Below are 14,476 nucleotides of genomic sequence, written 5' to 3'. Positions count from 1 at the left end.
CTCTCACTTCCATACATCACTAGGGTTGCCCCGTACAGGGTCCTGAATCCTGATCCTTTCTGAGGATCCAGCAGAGGGCTCCGGCTGCCGCTTCTCAGCCATGGAGGCTGCTGTCTTCTCCCCTCTTTTCCGCCGGCTGCATCCGGGGTTGAGCTTCCTGGGTCAGCAAGCGGCAGCTGCTGCTGCATCCATAGTGACCTGGGCGTCCGTGAGGCCTCCCCACCCCGCCCCCTGCGCGCTGCAGCGGAAGCTGCCTCCGCGGCCCACTTTGCAACCCGATCCGAGGAGTGGGAGGCTCGATCGGGCCGCAAACGCCGCCACTACTCCGTTCCCGGAGAGGTGGAGGAAGAGCAGGCAGCCCCGGGCTCTTTCCACTATTCGTTTCAGAGCAGCAACTGGAAACACTGCAGGGCATTGCAAAGCAAGGCTGAGCCCGAGAAAGGAACGAGCAAGCAAGCAAGCCACGCTTGCAATCTCTCCGGAGAGAGGCTCCGAAAGGGCGGGAGCAGAATCGGCAAGGATGGAGCCGGGCTGCAGTCTCTCCCCGCACTTCATCTGAGAGTAAGTCCCCTATAATTCAATGGCGCTTGAAGGTTGGAAGAGGGCCAGGCCTCTGTCTGAAGTCAGAGACATAGGAGCCAGTTCCTAGGGGCCATGAGTCTTGCTGGGTGGGTGACTTGGGGACAGTCCCTGTCTCTCTCGGCCTAGCCTGCTCCACAGGGCTGTTGTTGTGAGACCAAACGGGGAAGGAAGAGAACCACATAATAATAATAATATTTTATTTATATCCCGCCCTCCCCAGCCGAAGCCGGGCTCAGAGCGGCTAACAACAATAAAACACATACGCTGCCGGGAGCTCGTTGGAGGAGAGGCGGGATATGAATACCAATAATGATATACAAGAAATAAACAAAATAAAAAAATTCCTTCCAGTAGCACCTTAAAGACCAACTAAGTTAGTTCTAGGTATGAGCTTTCGTGTGCATGCACACTTCTTCAGATACACTGAAGAATTAACTTAATTGGTCTTTAAGGTGCTACTGGAAGGAATTTTTTTATTTTGACTATGGCAGACCAACACGGCTACCTATCTGTAACAAGAAATAAACAAATTGCACCAAATGTTGGGATTTGAGTCTTGGGGTTCTGCCAAGTCGTGCACCGACCAGCCCCTCTGCCCCTTGGTCTCTCATCCTACAAAGACCGCCTCTCCTCCAAGCCCTAGGCCTAGAGGAACCTGATTAACTCCTCTGCATTCCTCAGTCCTACCACCTGTTTAAGTGCGGAGGACGGTTGTCTGTCGTTTCAGGGGTTTCCCACATCTGCTGAAGCGCCTGGTGACCAAAATCATGCAGGAGAACTACGACAACGTCATTTCACTGGGTAAGTAGCCATTTCCATGCTTTTTTTTTTTTGTTAGATATCAAGATGCTGACATACTGTCTACACCATCTTACCCCAACCTAGTGTCTCCCATCTTTCTCCGATGCTGTGGACTATAAATCCTATCAGTCCCAAATACTTGGCTTGCTGACTGGGACTGATGGGAACTATAGTCCAAAATATCTGGAAGGTACCAGATTGTGGAAGGATGGTCATCTATCAGATGCTTTAGCTGAGATTCCTGCATTTCAAGAGCATATGATTCTATGAAATATGCCAAATATAGCCATATTTCATTGAGACTTGCCACCCCTGTGCTTGGCCTATTGTATAAGTAACAAACGGTTGCCAAATTGAGGCAAAATGCATAGGTTTTGCTGCACCTTGATATGTCCTTAATTTATAATACTTTGTAAGTCAGTTTCTTGGAGATGAGAATAAACATTACTTGACCGAACCATCTATTTAAAGGAGCATCCAAAGACTCTATCCTCTGTTTTGGCTAGAAGTTCATTCTACTGCTTCTAACAGAAGCTCTTCCCTACATCGTGCTATGGGACCCACTTAACTAGGCACGCCAGGGCTTGGACCCAGGAACGTCTGCATGCGTAGGGTTGCCATATTGCAGAAAGTAAAAACCAGGACTCCCTGAAAGTTGTTGAGCCTAAGGCATATGGCAGCCCTATGCATGCATAGCTTGTGCTCCACACACTAGGCCATATGGCCACTCTCTCCAAAGGACTTAGCCCTGGACTGAGCCCTTCATGCGCTGCTCTAATCCTGGGAGCATCTCTCCACTTCCTCTGACTTGCCCCTTCTCTTTCTGTCTCCACAGCGGAGGAGATCGCCATCAGTTGGCCCCGGATCACAGCTTTCGCTGAGTCCCACAGGAGGAGAGGACTTGTGCCTGGTAAGTTGGCATGGAGGAAGGCATTTGGCGGTACCCACCCACCCACCCACTAGGGCTGCGCGATACCTGCTTTTCAGCATTGCAAAAAAAAAAATCACCAGCAAAACACCGCAATATAGATCACGAAGTCTGAAATAAGGATGGAGCTATGTGGAGGAATTGGCTGGCTTCACGTGTCTTTTATTTCCTGCATTGTGATTTTTGCATAGCACGCACACATGCAAACAAGTACCATGATGCACAATATATTGCCAGGTCAAAATTATGAAGCCAATCTCACGATACCGGCTTCAAACCTGCCTTTGGCGATATGTCGCCCAGCCGTAACACACATCATGTACTGCAAGAGTGCCCCTCTGGAAGGGAACACAGTCAAACCTCGGTTTTCGAACGTCTCGGCTGCCGAACAATTCGGTTTTCGGACGTCGAAAACCTGGAAGTAAATGCTTTGGTTTTCGAACGCGCTTCGGAAATCGAACGTGCCACGCGGGCTCCGCTGAGTGTCGGCTGTTGCGTCCTGAGCAACCGCGGAAAATGGAGGTGATATTTGGCGCTATGTAGTTGGCTTATTATTATTTGGCTTATGATTTGGCTTATTTTATTTTATGCTTATTTGGTGTGAGAAAACCGAGGTACCACAGTATTTGGCTTATTTTATTTTTATTTTATTTTATGCTTATTTGGTGTGGTGTGAGAAATGGAAAGAAGCTGCGAAGAAGCCAAGAGAACCATTGACAGAACAACAACAGCGGTGGAGAAGGAAAACATTTCCAAACACGCAAGTGGTGTCCCCGTATGTCGTCCGACAACACAGTTTGGTATGGCCGAATCTACAATTGCTGGCATCTTAAAAAATAAAGGAGCCGTTGGAGGAGCCGATGTCGCAAGAGGCGTTGAAACACTCGCAAGACAAAGAACACAGACAATTGAAGAAGTGGAAAAATGGCTTACCATATGGATAAATGAAAAACTGTTGGCCGGTGACCACATTTCTGAGAACATAATTTGTGAAAAAGCTTTACAGTTGCATGCCGACCTCACCCAAAACACCCCTGGGACAAGTGCTGAGAGTTGTATTTTCAAGGCAAGTAGAGGGTGGCTTGATAATTTTAAGAGGAGGAGTGGCATTCACAGCGTGGTGAGACACGGCAAAGCTGCCGACAAAGGAAATGCCGACCGATTTGTTTTGGAATTTAAAGATTACGTTAAGGCCGAGGGTTTCCTTCCGCAGCAAGTTTTCAATTGCGATGAGACAGGCCTCTTTTGGAAAAGATTGCCAAAGAGGACCTACATAAGAAAGGAGGAGGAATTATGGCCAGGGCACAAGCCCATGAAAGACAGACTTTCCCTTTTATTTTGTGCGAACGCAAGTGGAGACTTTAAGTTGAAGCCGTTGCTGGTCTACCATTCTGTGAACCCCAGGGTATTTAAGAAAAACAACGTCATGAGAAGCAAATTGCATGTGATGTGGAGGGCGAACAGCAAAGCTTGGGTAACCAGGCAGTTTTTTATCGAGTGGGTTCATGAAGTGTTTGGGCCAAGTGTGAAAAAATACCTCCGAGACAAACATCTTCCCATGAAGTGCCTGCTTGTTGTGGATAACGCTCCAGCTCACCCTCCAAGCTTGGAAGGCGAGCTGGTAGAAGAGTTCAGCTTCATCAGTGTCAAGTTTTTGCCCCCCAACACGACTTCCCTCATCCAGCCCATGGACCAGCAGGTCATATCTAATTTTAAGAAGCTTTACAACCGAGCCCTGTTCCAAAGGTGCTTTGAGGTGACCTCCGACACAGGCCTGACCCTCAGGGAGTTCTGGAAGAACCATTTCAGTATCTTACATGGCTTACATCTCATAGACAAAGCATGGAGGGACGTGTCTCAAAGAACACTGAAGTCAGCCTGGAAGAAATTGTGGCCAGAAGCTGCCCCGGACCGCGTACCTGAGGACGTTGAAGAGGATGCTCTTATTGTTGAGGATATTGTGTCTCTGGGGAAGTCCATGGGCTTGGAAGTGAGTCGGGATGATGTGGAGGAGTTAGTGGAGGAGCACAAGACGGAGCTCACCGCAGAAGAACTTCGAAACGTACTGATGGAGCAACAACAAGCGGCAGCTGAGGAATTGTTTTTGCAGGAGGAGGAGAGAAGAGAAAGTGTTCCTACTGCACTGATCGAAGACATGTGTGCAAAATGGGCTGATCTGCAAGTTTTTGTTGAAAAATATCACCCCGATAAAGCCGCCGTGAGTCACGCCACGAGCACTTTCAATGATCATGCGATGTCTCACTTCAGACAAATTTTGAAACGTCGGGAAGAAGAGCAAATGTCCATTGTAAAATGGTTAGCGAGGAAAAGATCCAGTGAGTCTGAACCAGGTGTCAGTGGTGTAAAAAAAATCAAGGAAACGCAGGAGAGGAGTAACCCACAGTGATTATCGAAGAAGGACCCCCCCAAAAAAACCCATCATTGCAGGTAAGAAAAATTTACATTTATCATCTGCGTTGTGTTTATTTATTATTGCTTTTGCAATACAGTTTAATGTGTTTATTGCTTTAATTGTGTATCATTAGATAGTAAAATTCAAGTTAAATTGCTGTATTAGGGGTAATAATAATAATTATTATTATTTATTATTTGTACTCTGCCCATCTGGCTGGGTTTCCCCAGCCACTCTGGGCGGCTTCCACAAAGGCCAAAAATAAACTAAGATGTCACACATTAAAAACTTCCCTGAACCCCTTAAGATGTCTTCTGAATGTCAGGTAGTTGTTTATCTCTTTGACATCTGGTGGGAGGGCGTTCCACAGGGAGGGCGCCACTACCGAGAAGGCCCTCTGCCTGGCTCCCTGTAGCTTTTCTTCTCTCAATGAGGGAACCTCCAGAAGGCCCTCAAAGCTGGACCTCAGTGTCCGGGCTGAACAATGGGGGTGGAGATTTTAAAGGTCTGGAGCGGATTGATTCATTTTGCATTGCTTTCTATGGGAAACTGCGCCTCGGTTTCCAAACCCGAATGGTCTTCCGGAATGGATTATGTTCGAAAATCGAGGTTCCACTGTAATGCAGTAATTTTGGGGAAGCGTTGCAGAACAACCAGTTATAAATCTAATACTTAAATCAATAAGTAAGCAGGATGACATTTGCACAGTCCAGCATGAACCCACCACTTATATGCTATTATTGTGTCAGTGTTATATTGCAGAATGCAGAAGAAAATGACCTGTCTTGAAAGCCCTTTTGTTTTGCTAATCCACCCGCACACCAGACTCTTTTTTTTAGCATCTGTGCCCTTGCTTTTGAGCTGCTTTCACCTGCTTTATCTGTCTCTGTTTCTATTGTGTTTACTATTTTATTCTGCTATTTTTATAAAAAAAACCCAACCACTATATATATATATACTATTTTATTCTGCTATTTTTTAAAAATAAAAAAACACTATATATATATATAAATCAGCAGCGCTGATCCTAAAACAGAAGGGTGGATTTTATTCGATTCTTAAATAAAAAAGAAAAGAAAATTCAGGTCTGTTCATTGGCATGGGAGCTGTACCAGTTTAATACAGTGGTACCTCGGGTTACAGACGCTTCAGGTTACAGACGCCGCTAACCCAGAAATAGTACCTCAGGTTAAGAACTTTGCTTCAGGATGAGAACAGAAATCGTGCAGCTGCAGCGGGAGGCCCCGCTAAAGCGGTACCTCAGGTTAAGAACAGTTTCAGGTTAAGAACATATTAAGTTCTTAACCCGAGGTACCACTGGATTATGGCAAGAAGGAGCGAGAACTCCCCATTATTCTGTTGGTCTTGCTCCAGGCTGACACCGGGGACAGTTTTGCCTATTTTTAAGTCAGCGTCTGTAACTGTGCTTTTTAAAAGTGGCTTGGCGCACAGACGTTAACCATTGTTCACCTCCATGCTGTAAAAAGCTTCCCTTGCTCCTTTCCTGTATATCAACCCGCCATTAAGACATGGTCCTGTTGGGTTGGCAGCCCTGACTGGGCACTCCGGTCTGATCAGCGTCCCATTTTGTCCCCCTGTGGTGCAGACGTGGAGCCCGATCAGGGCCAAGCAGAACAGACCCCGATGCACGATTCAACGGCAGCTGGCCCCAGCGAAAGTGGGATGAATGCCGACCTCCGCCGGCAGCTGGGCCTCATTCTGCAGACAGCCGGCAGGAACCAGGTGGAGAAGATGTTGCGGGAGCTGGTGAAGGAGCAGAGCCAGGAAGGGAAGCGGAAAGCCCGGAAGAAGGCGCCAAAAAGCCCCAAGGATGAAGGTGGGCGCGGCTCGTGGCACGAGCTGCAGTGCCGGTAAAACAGGGTGTGTGTGAAACTCCTAAGAAATAAGAACAAAACTCAGCTCAGTGAGGCTGCCAGCCTCTGGCAGGGCCAGCTTGGGCTTCCTGACTTCCCCCTGAACCTGTTTGATAGATTGATTATTCTTTATTGAAGTTACCAGGCACCCAAAGGGTCTCCAAGCGACTTCTGTTTAATCATCTTTTATGTATGGCATTTACATAAATGATTCCACCTCTCAGTTCAAGCTCCACAACAGGTAGGCTAGGCCAAGAGACAATGACTGGCCCAAAGTCACACAGTGAGCTTAATGGCCGAGTGGGGATTTGAACCCTGGTCTCCTAGGTCTTAGTCTCAGACTTTAATCACTACACCACACTGGCTTCCTTACCTTCTCCTCCTGCCCCACTGTCCCCCAGGATCAGATGAGGGGTGAAATGTGAGTAGCAGAAGCAGGCTCCGTGCAGGCGTAGTCTTCGCCTGCTTGTATGCAGCTCGGATAGGGAGTCTGGCTTGTCCAGATTGGATTGTTCCTGGTAAATTTCCCCTTTAGTTCCCTCTTAAAAACAAGAATGACACAACAGTCTTCTTTAAAAAGTAATGGTCAAGTTTACTTACATTCAGTTCACAGTATGGTCCTGAAGGCAGGCTTTAGCTTGTAGTTACAGGTACAGTTGTAGAGAAAAAGAAGTCTGAGCTAGGCCTCAGACTTTCTACCTTGTGGCTTCCATCCTCTGTAAGGATGAGCCATATGCTGCTGGTTAAGAGCCAGTGGAAGAGCAGCAAAAGAGCCAAAGGGCCAAAAGAGAAGGTCAAAAGAGGAAGATGGCTGCATGACTAGTCCGTTTATAGGGTCTGCCAGGGTCATGCCCATCTATCTGGTCACACACGGGGAGGATGCTCCAGACCAGGTGTGACAGGAAGTCCTCCCTGTCTGGAGCAACATTCCCCCTGCGTATCCACTCTAGGAAACAGGAAATGTTGCATTTGACTGCTACAGTGAAGATACATCCCACACTGACAGCTCCTTGACAACTTGTCTCTTTCCCCCCCAACGAAATGACAGCCGCTGAGGAGAACGAAGAGGAGCCACTTCAGGGGGAAATCAACCTGGAGAAGGCAGAGCCGCCGGGTTCCCCGTCAACGGGGAGATCCAACAGCCCAGACGAGGTGGAAGAAGCCAATGGTGGTCGGTGCCAGCCGGACCTGGAGGAGGGGCAGCTGCCGCGAGTTCCAGCAATCTGTCCGCCGGAGGCCAAGGCTCCCAAGAAGCTCCAAGACCGGCAGGAAAGGCCGGGAGTGTGCGTGGAGTGCGGGAAGAGCAACGCAAGCGGCAGTGGGCGAGGCCACAGCACCCCGACCCCGGAGAGGCCGCACCAATGCGCCGAGTGCGGGCGCTGTTTCCGTCAGCGCTCCATCCTGGCCAAGCACCAGAAGATCCACTCGGGCGAGAAGCCCTACCCATGCACGGCTTGCGGCAAGCGCTTCAACCGCAGCTCCAACCTGGCGCAGCACCGCCGGGTGCACACGGGCGAGCGCCCCTTCCCCTGTGCCGCCTGCGGCAAGGCCTTCACCCAGAAGTCCGACCTGGAGCGCCACCAGCGCGTGCACACGGGAGAGCGGCCCTACGCCTGCCGTGACTGCGGCAAGCGCTTCTCCGTCAGCTCCCACCTCGACCGCCACCGCCGCACCCACCGCCACGGCCTCCGGGAGGAGGAGCCAACCGCGGCTGCTGCCCCAGCCGCCCACCGGTGCCCGGATTGCGGGAAATGTTTTGGGCAGCGCTCGGCGCTCTCCAAGCACCGCAAGACTCACTCCGGGGAGCGCCCCTACCAGTGCGGCGCCTGCGGCAAGCGCTTCAGCCGCAGCTCCAACCTGGCACAGCACCAGCGCATCCACACGGGCGAGCGCCCTTTCCCCTGCGGCGACTGCAGCAAGCGCTTCATCCAGCGCTCCGACTTGGAGCGGCACCAGCGGGTGCACACGGGCGAGCGCCCTTACACCTGCGCGCAGTGCGGGCGCGGCTTCTCCGTCAGCTCCCATCTCGACCGGCACCAGAGGGTCCACCAAGCCCAGGCGGCCGCCGCGGCTGCCCACCGCTGCCCCGAACACATCAAGGGGTTCCTTCTTGGGGCGGGCAGCAAAGCGGGTTTGAAACACCCTCTGTGCGGCAGCGCCAAGGGACGCTTCACGCGCAGCAGCCACTGCCTGGACTGCGGGAAGAGCCTGGGCAAAATGCCGCCGCTCTCGCTGCAGCCGCCGGCCGAGAAGCCCTTCAAGTGCGAGGATTGCGGGAAAGCTTTTGCCCAGCGCTCGGCGCTGGTGAAGCACCAGCGCATCCACACTGGGGAGAAGCCGTTCTCCTGCGCCGACTGCGGCAAGGCCTTCATCCAGAGGTCGGACTTGACCATCCACCGGCGGATGCACACGGGCGAGAAGCCGTACCGCTGCGACGCCTGCGGCAAGTGCTTCAGCGTCAGCTCCAACCTGCTGACGCACCAGCGCACCCACCTGGGCGAGAAGCCCTACGCCTGTGGCGAGTGCGGCAAGGCCTTCATCCAGCGCTCTGAGCTCACCATCCACCAGCGCACCCACACCGGGGAGAAGCCCTACAAGTGTGGCGTCTGCGGCAAGTGCTTCAGCCGCAGCTCCCACCTCAACCGGCACCAGCGCACCCACAGCAACGGCAAGGCCTCGGCTGGCAGCGCCGGGACGGCCCACACCACACTGCTGGCTGCCAGCTCTGCCAAACCTGTCGCTCCCCTGCCCGCCTCGGCCTTCTCAGCCTCCTTCGCTTCACCTGGGCCCCTGCCTTCCCTTCCTTCCTTCCCCTCTTCTATCTCGTCCCTCCCGATCCCTTCTTTGGACCTGCCCTGGTCTCTGTCCTTTCCCTCTCGAGGCTTTTCCCACTCGCCCTTCTCTTCCCCTTCCCCCGGCGGGGCCCAGGCTTCATCCCTGATCAACTAAATCCTGCCCGTCCTACAGCTGCACACAAACCATATGTGGAAAGCTTCCCCTCAAAGAATCCTGAGAACTAGTTTGTCAAGAGTGCTGGGAACTGTAGCTCTCTGTGCAAACGACAATTCTAGGATTTTTTGCGGAGGGGTGTGTGCGCGTCAGATGTGTGGTATGTCTCCATTTCCTGCCTGGTGCTCTTTTTTTCCATCCAATGGCCGCCTCTCATTCATCCCAGCTCTGTTCTCATTCTGCTTTCCTGGTTAAACCAGCGCCACCTCATGCCCTGTTACAATTGCTTTGGCTTGAACCTGGATCATCTGCTCACCTGGTGAGCATCCCTCATCACAGGCAAGTTTCTTCCCCTTGGCGGTTACATTGCCTGCGATGAATGATGCCACTGAAGGGAGCCAGTGACGAGTGAGACTGCACTGTGTGAAGGAAGTTTCCCCTATGAACCTGAGTGTCTTAAGTTGCACGGTCTGCAAGCAGCCTTGGGCTTGACGTGAGGGTCTTTTTAATAGGAGGGACCATTCAGAACTTCAGACCCACCACCCTCCTGCACGAACACTGCACTGTGGACTGGAATGACGGAGGACTGCAAAAGTTGAACCACTGTTTATGTAGTTGGAAAGGACCGAGAGGGTTATCTAATCCAGCCCAATTTTTTCCCCAACGTGAGATTCAAACCCATGACCCTGAGATTAAGAGTCTGCTGCTCTGCCAGCTGAGCTATCCGGTTGTGTTTGGGGCTCCGTGATCATGAAAGCAAGTTAGTGAAATGGTGGGCTGTCTCCTGCAGGGGTGGGGGACCTGTGCGAGGTGGACCTAATGGGAGCTGGAATTCAATCACATCCGGAGGGTCAAAAGTTAGCCGCCCTTGCCTGGCTGCCCACACACCCTTTCATCCTGTACTTCTCATTCCTCCTGTTCACGAACGAATCCAGCCTTCTTGGTGATCTTCAGAAGTTTTGGACTACAACTCCCATCAGCGCCAGCCAGCAAAAATATAATGTAGTCCAAAATATCTGGAGGAGACCAGATTGGCAAAGGTTGACATAACCTAATGCAGATGAGCTTGCCCCATATGACTCATTCACACAAGGGGTTTTTTTAAGCATGAAAAAGAGGAGGATTGGATTCTTCTATGATTCTAAACTGCTTTTAAAGAACGGGAGGCGTGATACTCCTGATTAATCGAGACCATAGAGAGGTCCCACAATGTAGAAGCAGCATGGAAGGCAGGAAAAGACTGTGAGTCCAAGGTTTGTTAAAAGGCAGTCAATGTATATTCAGGCTACCTTTTGAAGTCTGGAATAGTGATTCTAAGTAGCTTCAGCTTTCATGAAAAAGGTCCCTGTTTGCACCATCCATTTAAACGACTGTTCTACCCTTTAAACAGCCATCGTTTCCCCAAAAGAACCTGAGAACTGTAATTTGTTGAGAGTCATCAGGAGACCCTTGTTCCTCTCACAGAACTAAGATTTCCAGAGTCCTGGAAAGGACAACTGACTCTTAAGCAACTCTAGGAATCATAGGTCTGAGAGGGGAATAGGGATCTCTTGACAGCTCTCAGAACCCTTAACAAACTACAATTCCCATGATTCTTTTTTGGGGAGGGGCGGAGAGAGCCATGATTGTTTAAAGTGGTGTGATACTGCCTTAAATGTATTGTGTAGATGGGGGTCTTAGAAACTGGGATTAAAAATATATATACCTGATTAATCTGGATTAAAAGATTGTCAAACACCTCCCTGGATTAGGGTGCAGCTGCTGGGGGGGGGGTGGGCTGTATAATCCTGCGTCTACCCTGATGGTTTTATTCTGCAATTTGCAGACTTCTGCCTCTTCCTTTCCCCAGTTCTGCTACCTCCAACTCTTCCTTTCTCTTCTTCATCCTGCCTGATTCCATGCATATTTACTTGGATACAATCCGCAGTGGGTTCAGTGGGTTTACTTCCATGTAAGGCGAGGGGGGGGGGAATTTGTGGCCCTACAGAGTCTGTTGAACTGCAACTCCCATGAGCTCTCCAGCCAACATGGCCAATTTATCGTGGGCAATGGGAGCTGTAGTCCAATAGCCTCTGGAGGGCTGCTGGTTTCCTCAGCCCAGATAAGTTTTCATAGGATTGCACCCGTTAGCACATCCTCTTCAGTTTGGCAATATCTACATCAGTGGTTTGGATCGCTTTAGTAGCCATTTTCTCCTCCCCAAGGAAGGTCTCGTTGACACGAGCAGAAAACATGAAGAGAAAACATACAATATAGTCGAGTTCTGAGATTGTACGCTTCAGTTTATGAGAGGGGAATCACAGTTTTTTTAAAAAATGCACACCTATCTGAAGGATTTCTTGCTGTTAGAATGCAACAGAAGGAAAGGTGAGTTAGAAACTTTCTCCTTATACCCTAGTTGTTTTTTTTTGTGTGTGTGTTTTTAGGAAGTGGTACAGCTCACACTTCAGTCTCATTTCCCCACCACATGAGGAGACCAGGCCAAAGCCTAAATTTTCCTGAAAAAGTACCCTTGCCAAACTACAATTCCTGGGATGGGGCACCCTGACGGTTCAAAACCACTTTAATGTAGATTTGCCTTCCTTGGTGTTCCTAACACCAGACTGGCTTCGCTTTTATCTTTTTATTTTCTTGCTTTTGGGGGGCCCTTCGTGCTGCTGGGAAAGGCAGACCCCTCACACTGTTATCACCAACTTGGTGCTGTTAATGTTATGGTGCATCTGTAGAAAGGAAACACAGAATACGTGCTGCTTGGGGTGGGGGGTGGGACGGGTCTGTAGGGTTTTCATACTGGCGGAGACCGAAAATACAACGGATTGTGTTTCACCGGTTGCTGCTGAAAGGACAGAGGCAGGAAGCAAATTATGTGCCTTGTCTCCAGACATCTCTGCCATCTCCAACCTGGAGAAGATTACTGCCGTTGACTTGAAGCTATCTGCATCTGGGGCAAAGAAAAAAATAATTATGTACATTGCATTAAGAGATCTCCGCTGGGAAAAAGCTTCCCAATTCTACCAAGTTCAAAAGGCTTCACAGCTCATGGTACTCATGAATTGTGCATTTCAGCAAATCAAAATGTTGATGAGCATCTTTTCACACACACAACACATCCTTTTTATTGTTGGTATTATTAATATTATTGTTTGTGGTGTTGGTTTTTTGTTTTTGTATCGAGTGTAAAACTGGCTAATTTTTATTGTTATTGATGCTGATGAGGTTGGGGATTTTTTGCGGGGGGAGGGGTGGAATTTCTAAACTGTGAAGAAAATAAAAAGAGAGGACACGGAATGATGGGAATTATTTTTTTTTAGGAAGCGGAAAATCCATAAAGGCTTGCTTAAATTAGATTAAAAAACACACACCAAAACCTTAAAGAAGTTTGCTCAAGGGTTTCAAAGAAGGATGTCAGAAACACTAGAGTGATTAATTTATGAGAAGGTGCAGACTTAAAGTGCAATGCCAGAGACCTTGCTGCTTTTACAGACTCAGGCTGAACACCGAAACAGCAAGCATTTGCCATGACTGTCCACAAGAGGCTAATATGTTAAGCATTATGCAGAAAATATCTTACGTCCAGTGGCTAATTAAGCCCACCTGTCTATAAAGAGATAGGTAGCCGGCCTCCAAACTGCGCTGACAACTCCCATCCCTAGGCCCCAGCATCTGAAGCCAACAGATAAGCATAGCATCAAAGCAAGAGCGAAAGGGGTGCAGGGAGTGCTGTGGTCTAAACCACTGAGCCTCTTGGGCTTGCTGATTGGAAGGTCTGCAGTTCGAATCTGCACAACAATGGTTAGCTCCTGTTGCTCTGTCCCAGCTTCAGCCAATCTAGCATTTCGAAAGCACACCAGTGCAAGTAGATAAATAGGTACCGCTGCGGCGGGAAGGTAAACAGCGTTTCTATGCGCTCTGGCTTCCGTCACGGTGTCCTGTTGTGCCAGAAGCAGTTTAGTCCTGCTGGCCACATGACCCGGGAAAGCTGTGGGCAAACACCAGCTCCCTCAGCCTGAAAGCAAGAGTGCCGCAACCCCATAGTCACCTATGACTGTCCAGGGATCCTTTACCTTTTTACCAAAGCAAGAGCGTGAACATATGTGGTGAGCTCATTATTGCAGCAAAAAACAATTAGTCTCAGGGTGATCTTGACTACCAAGATGGCGTTCACAGACCCTCTAAAACCTTTTTGCCATTTGGTTCTACACAAGGTGTTTGGCCTCTGTTCCTTGTTCCAGCATTCTCAATCTACTGGAAGTTATTGGTGGCATATCTGCAGAGCCCTCTGGTCTGGTGGTGCTGAATGTCAGATCAGTCTGTAATAATACCATGCTCATTCATGATTTCTTTGTGGATGAGCAGGCTGATCTGGCTAAGACTTAAGTGAGTGAGCTGGGTGGACCTGCTTTTACCCAGCTGTGCCCATTTGCTTTTTCCATACTGCACCATGCTAGACTAGGGGGTTGAGGCAGGGGTGCTGCTATTGTGTATAGAAACATCATCTCCTTGACCAGGAAGCCTCTTAACCATGAGATGGGTTTAGAGCAGGGTTTACCAAAATTGAGTCTTCAGCTATTTTTTGGACTACAACTCCCATCATCCTTAGCTAATAGGACCAGTGGCCAGGGATGGTGGGAATTGTAGTCCAAAATCAGCTGGAGACCCAAGTTTGGGAAACCCTGGTTTAGAGGGTCTGAACCTAGTGCTGGACCAGAGAATAGACCATGGCTTCTGCTGGTCTACCAAACACCCTGTTTCCCAGCAGCATTCCTGATCAGGTAGTCCCTGGGATATTGGGGGGGGGGCACTAAATGGTAATCCTGGGTGACTTCAGTATCCACACAGAGGCCAGCTCAAGACTTCATAGCCTCCATGACAACTATGGGTCTCTCAGGTGGTCATTGCTGCAGCACACCAGGCAGGGCACACTCTCAA

At 49.7% G+C, this 14,476-nt stretch overlaps 1 protein-coding gene across 3 annotated transcripts; it reads left to right on the top strand.

Moving 5' to 3' along the window:
* On the top strand, positions 1–11,772 carry LOC309524698 (uncharacterized protein). 3 transcript variants are annotated; one of them, XR_014216016.1, is made up of 6 exons: positions 144–561; positions 1,310–1,383; positions 2,219–2,293; positions 2,989–4,759; positions 6,331–6,605; positions 7,647–7,785. XR_014216016.1 is itself a non-coding variant. In XM_082209609.1 (5 exons), exons 2-5 carry the CDS (start codon positions 1,350–1,352, stop codon positions 9,545–9,547), a joined length of 2,241 nt encoding a protein of 746 aa, XP_082065735.1. In that variant the 5' UTR covers positions 1–561; positions 1,310–1,349; the 3' UTR covers positions 9,548–11,772. The 3 variants fall into 3 exon arrangements, 2 of the variants coding, with proteins under 2 accessions (XP_082065735.1, XP_082065736.1); XM_082209609.1 differs by lacking the exon at positions 2,989–4,759 and having other exon boundaries at positions 1–561; positions 6,331–6,561; positions 7,647–11,772; XM_082209610.1 differs by lacking the exons at positions 144–561; positions 1,310–1,383; positions 2,219–2,293 and having other exon boundaries at positions 4,623–4,759; positions 6,331–6,561; positions 7,647–11,772.
* Positions 11,773–14,476: the final 2,704 nt, after the last annotated feature.

Source organism: Podarcis vaucheri, assembly GCF_965113315.1.
Source record: "Podarcis vaucheri genome assembly, chromosome: 2".
NCBI classification, from domain to species: domain Eukaryota; kingdom Metazoa; phylum Chordata; class Lepidosauria; order Squamata; family Lacertidae; genus Podarcis; species Podarcis vaucheri.
Note: the sequence above shows the minus strand (reverse complement) of the source record. Positions and strands in the feature narration are given on the sequence as shown.

Bases quoted from the DNA above. Each gene is read 5' to 3' on its own strand.
- LOC309524698 (XM_082209609.1), top strand. From the start codon at position 1,350: ATGCAGGAGAACTACGACAACGTCATTTCACTGG. The intron at 1,384-2,218 runs GTAAGTAGCCAT...CTGTCTCCACAG, and splicing joins CGACAACGTCATTTCACTGG to CGGAGGAGATCGCCATCAGT. The intron at 2,294-6,330 runs GTAAGTTGGCAT...CCTGTGGTGCAG, and splicing joins GAGGAGAGGACTTGTGCCTG to ACGTGGAGCCCGATCAGGGC.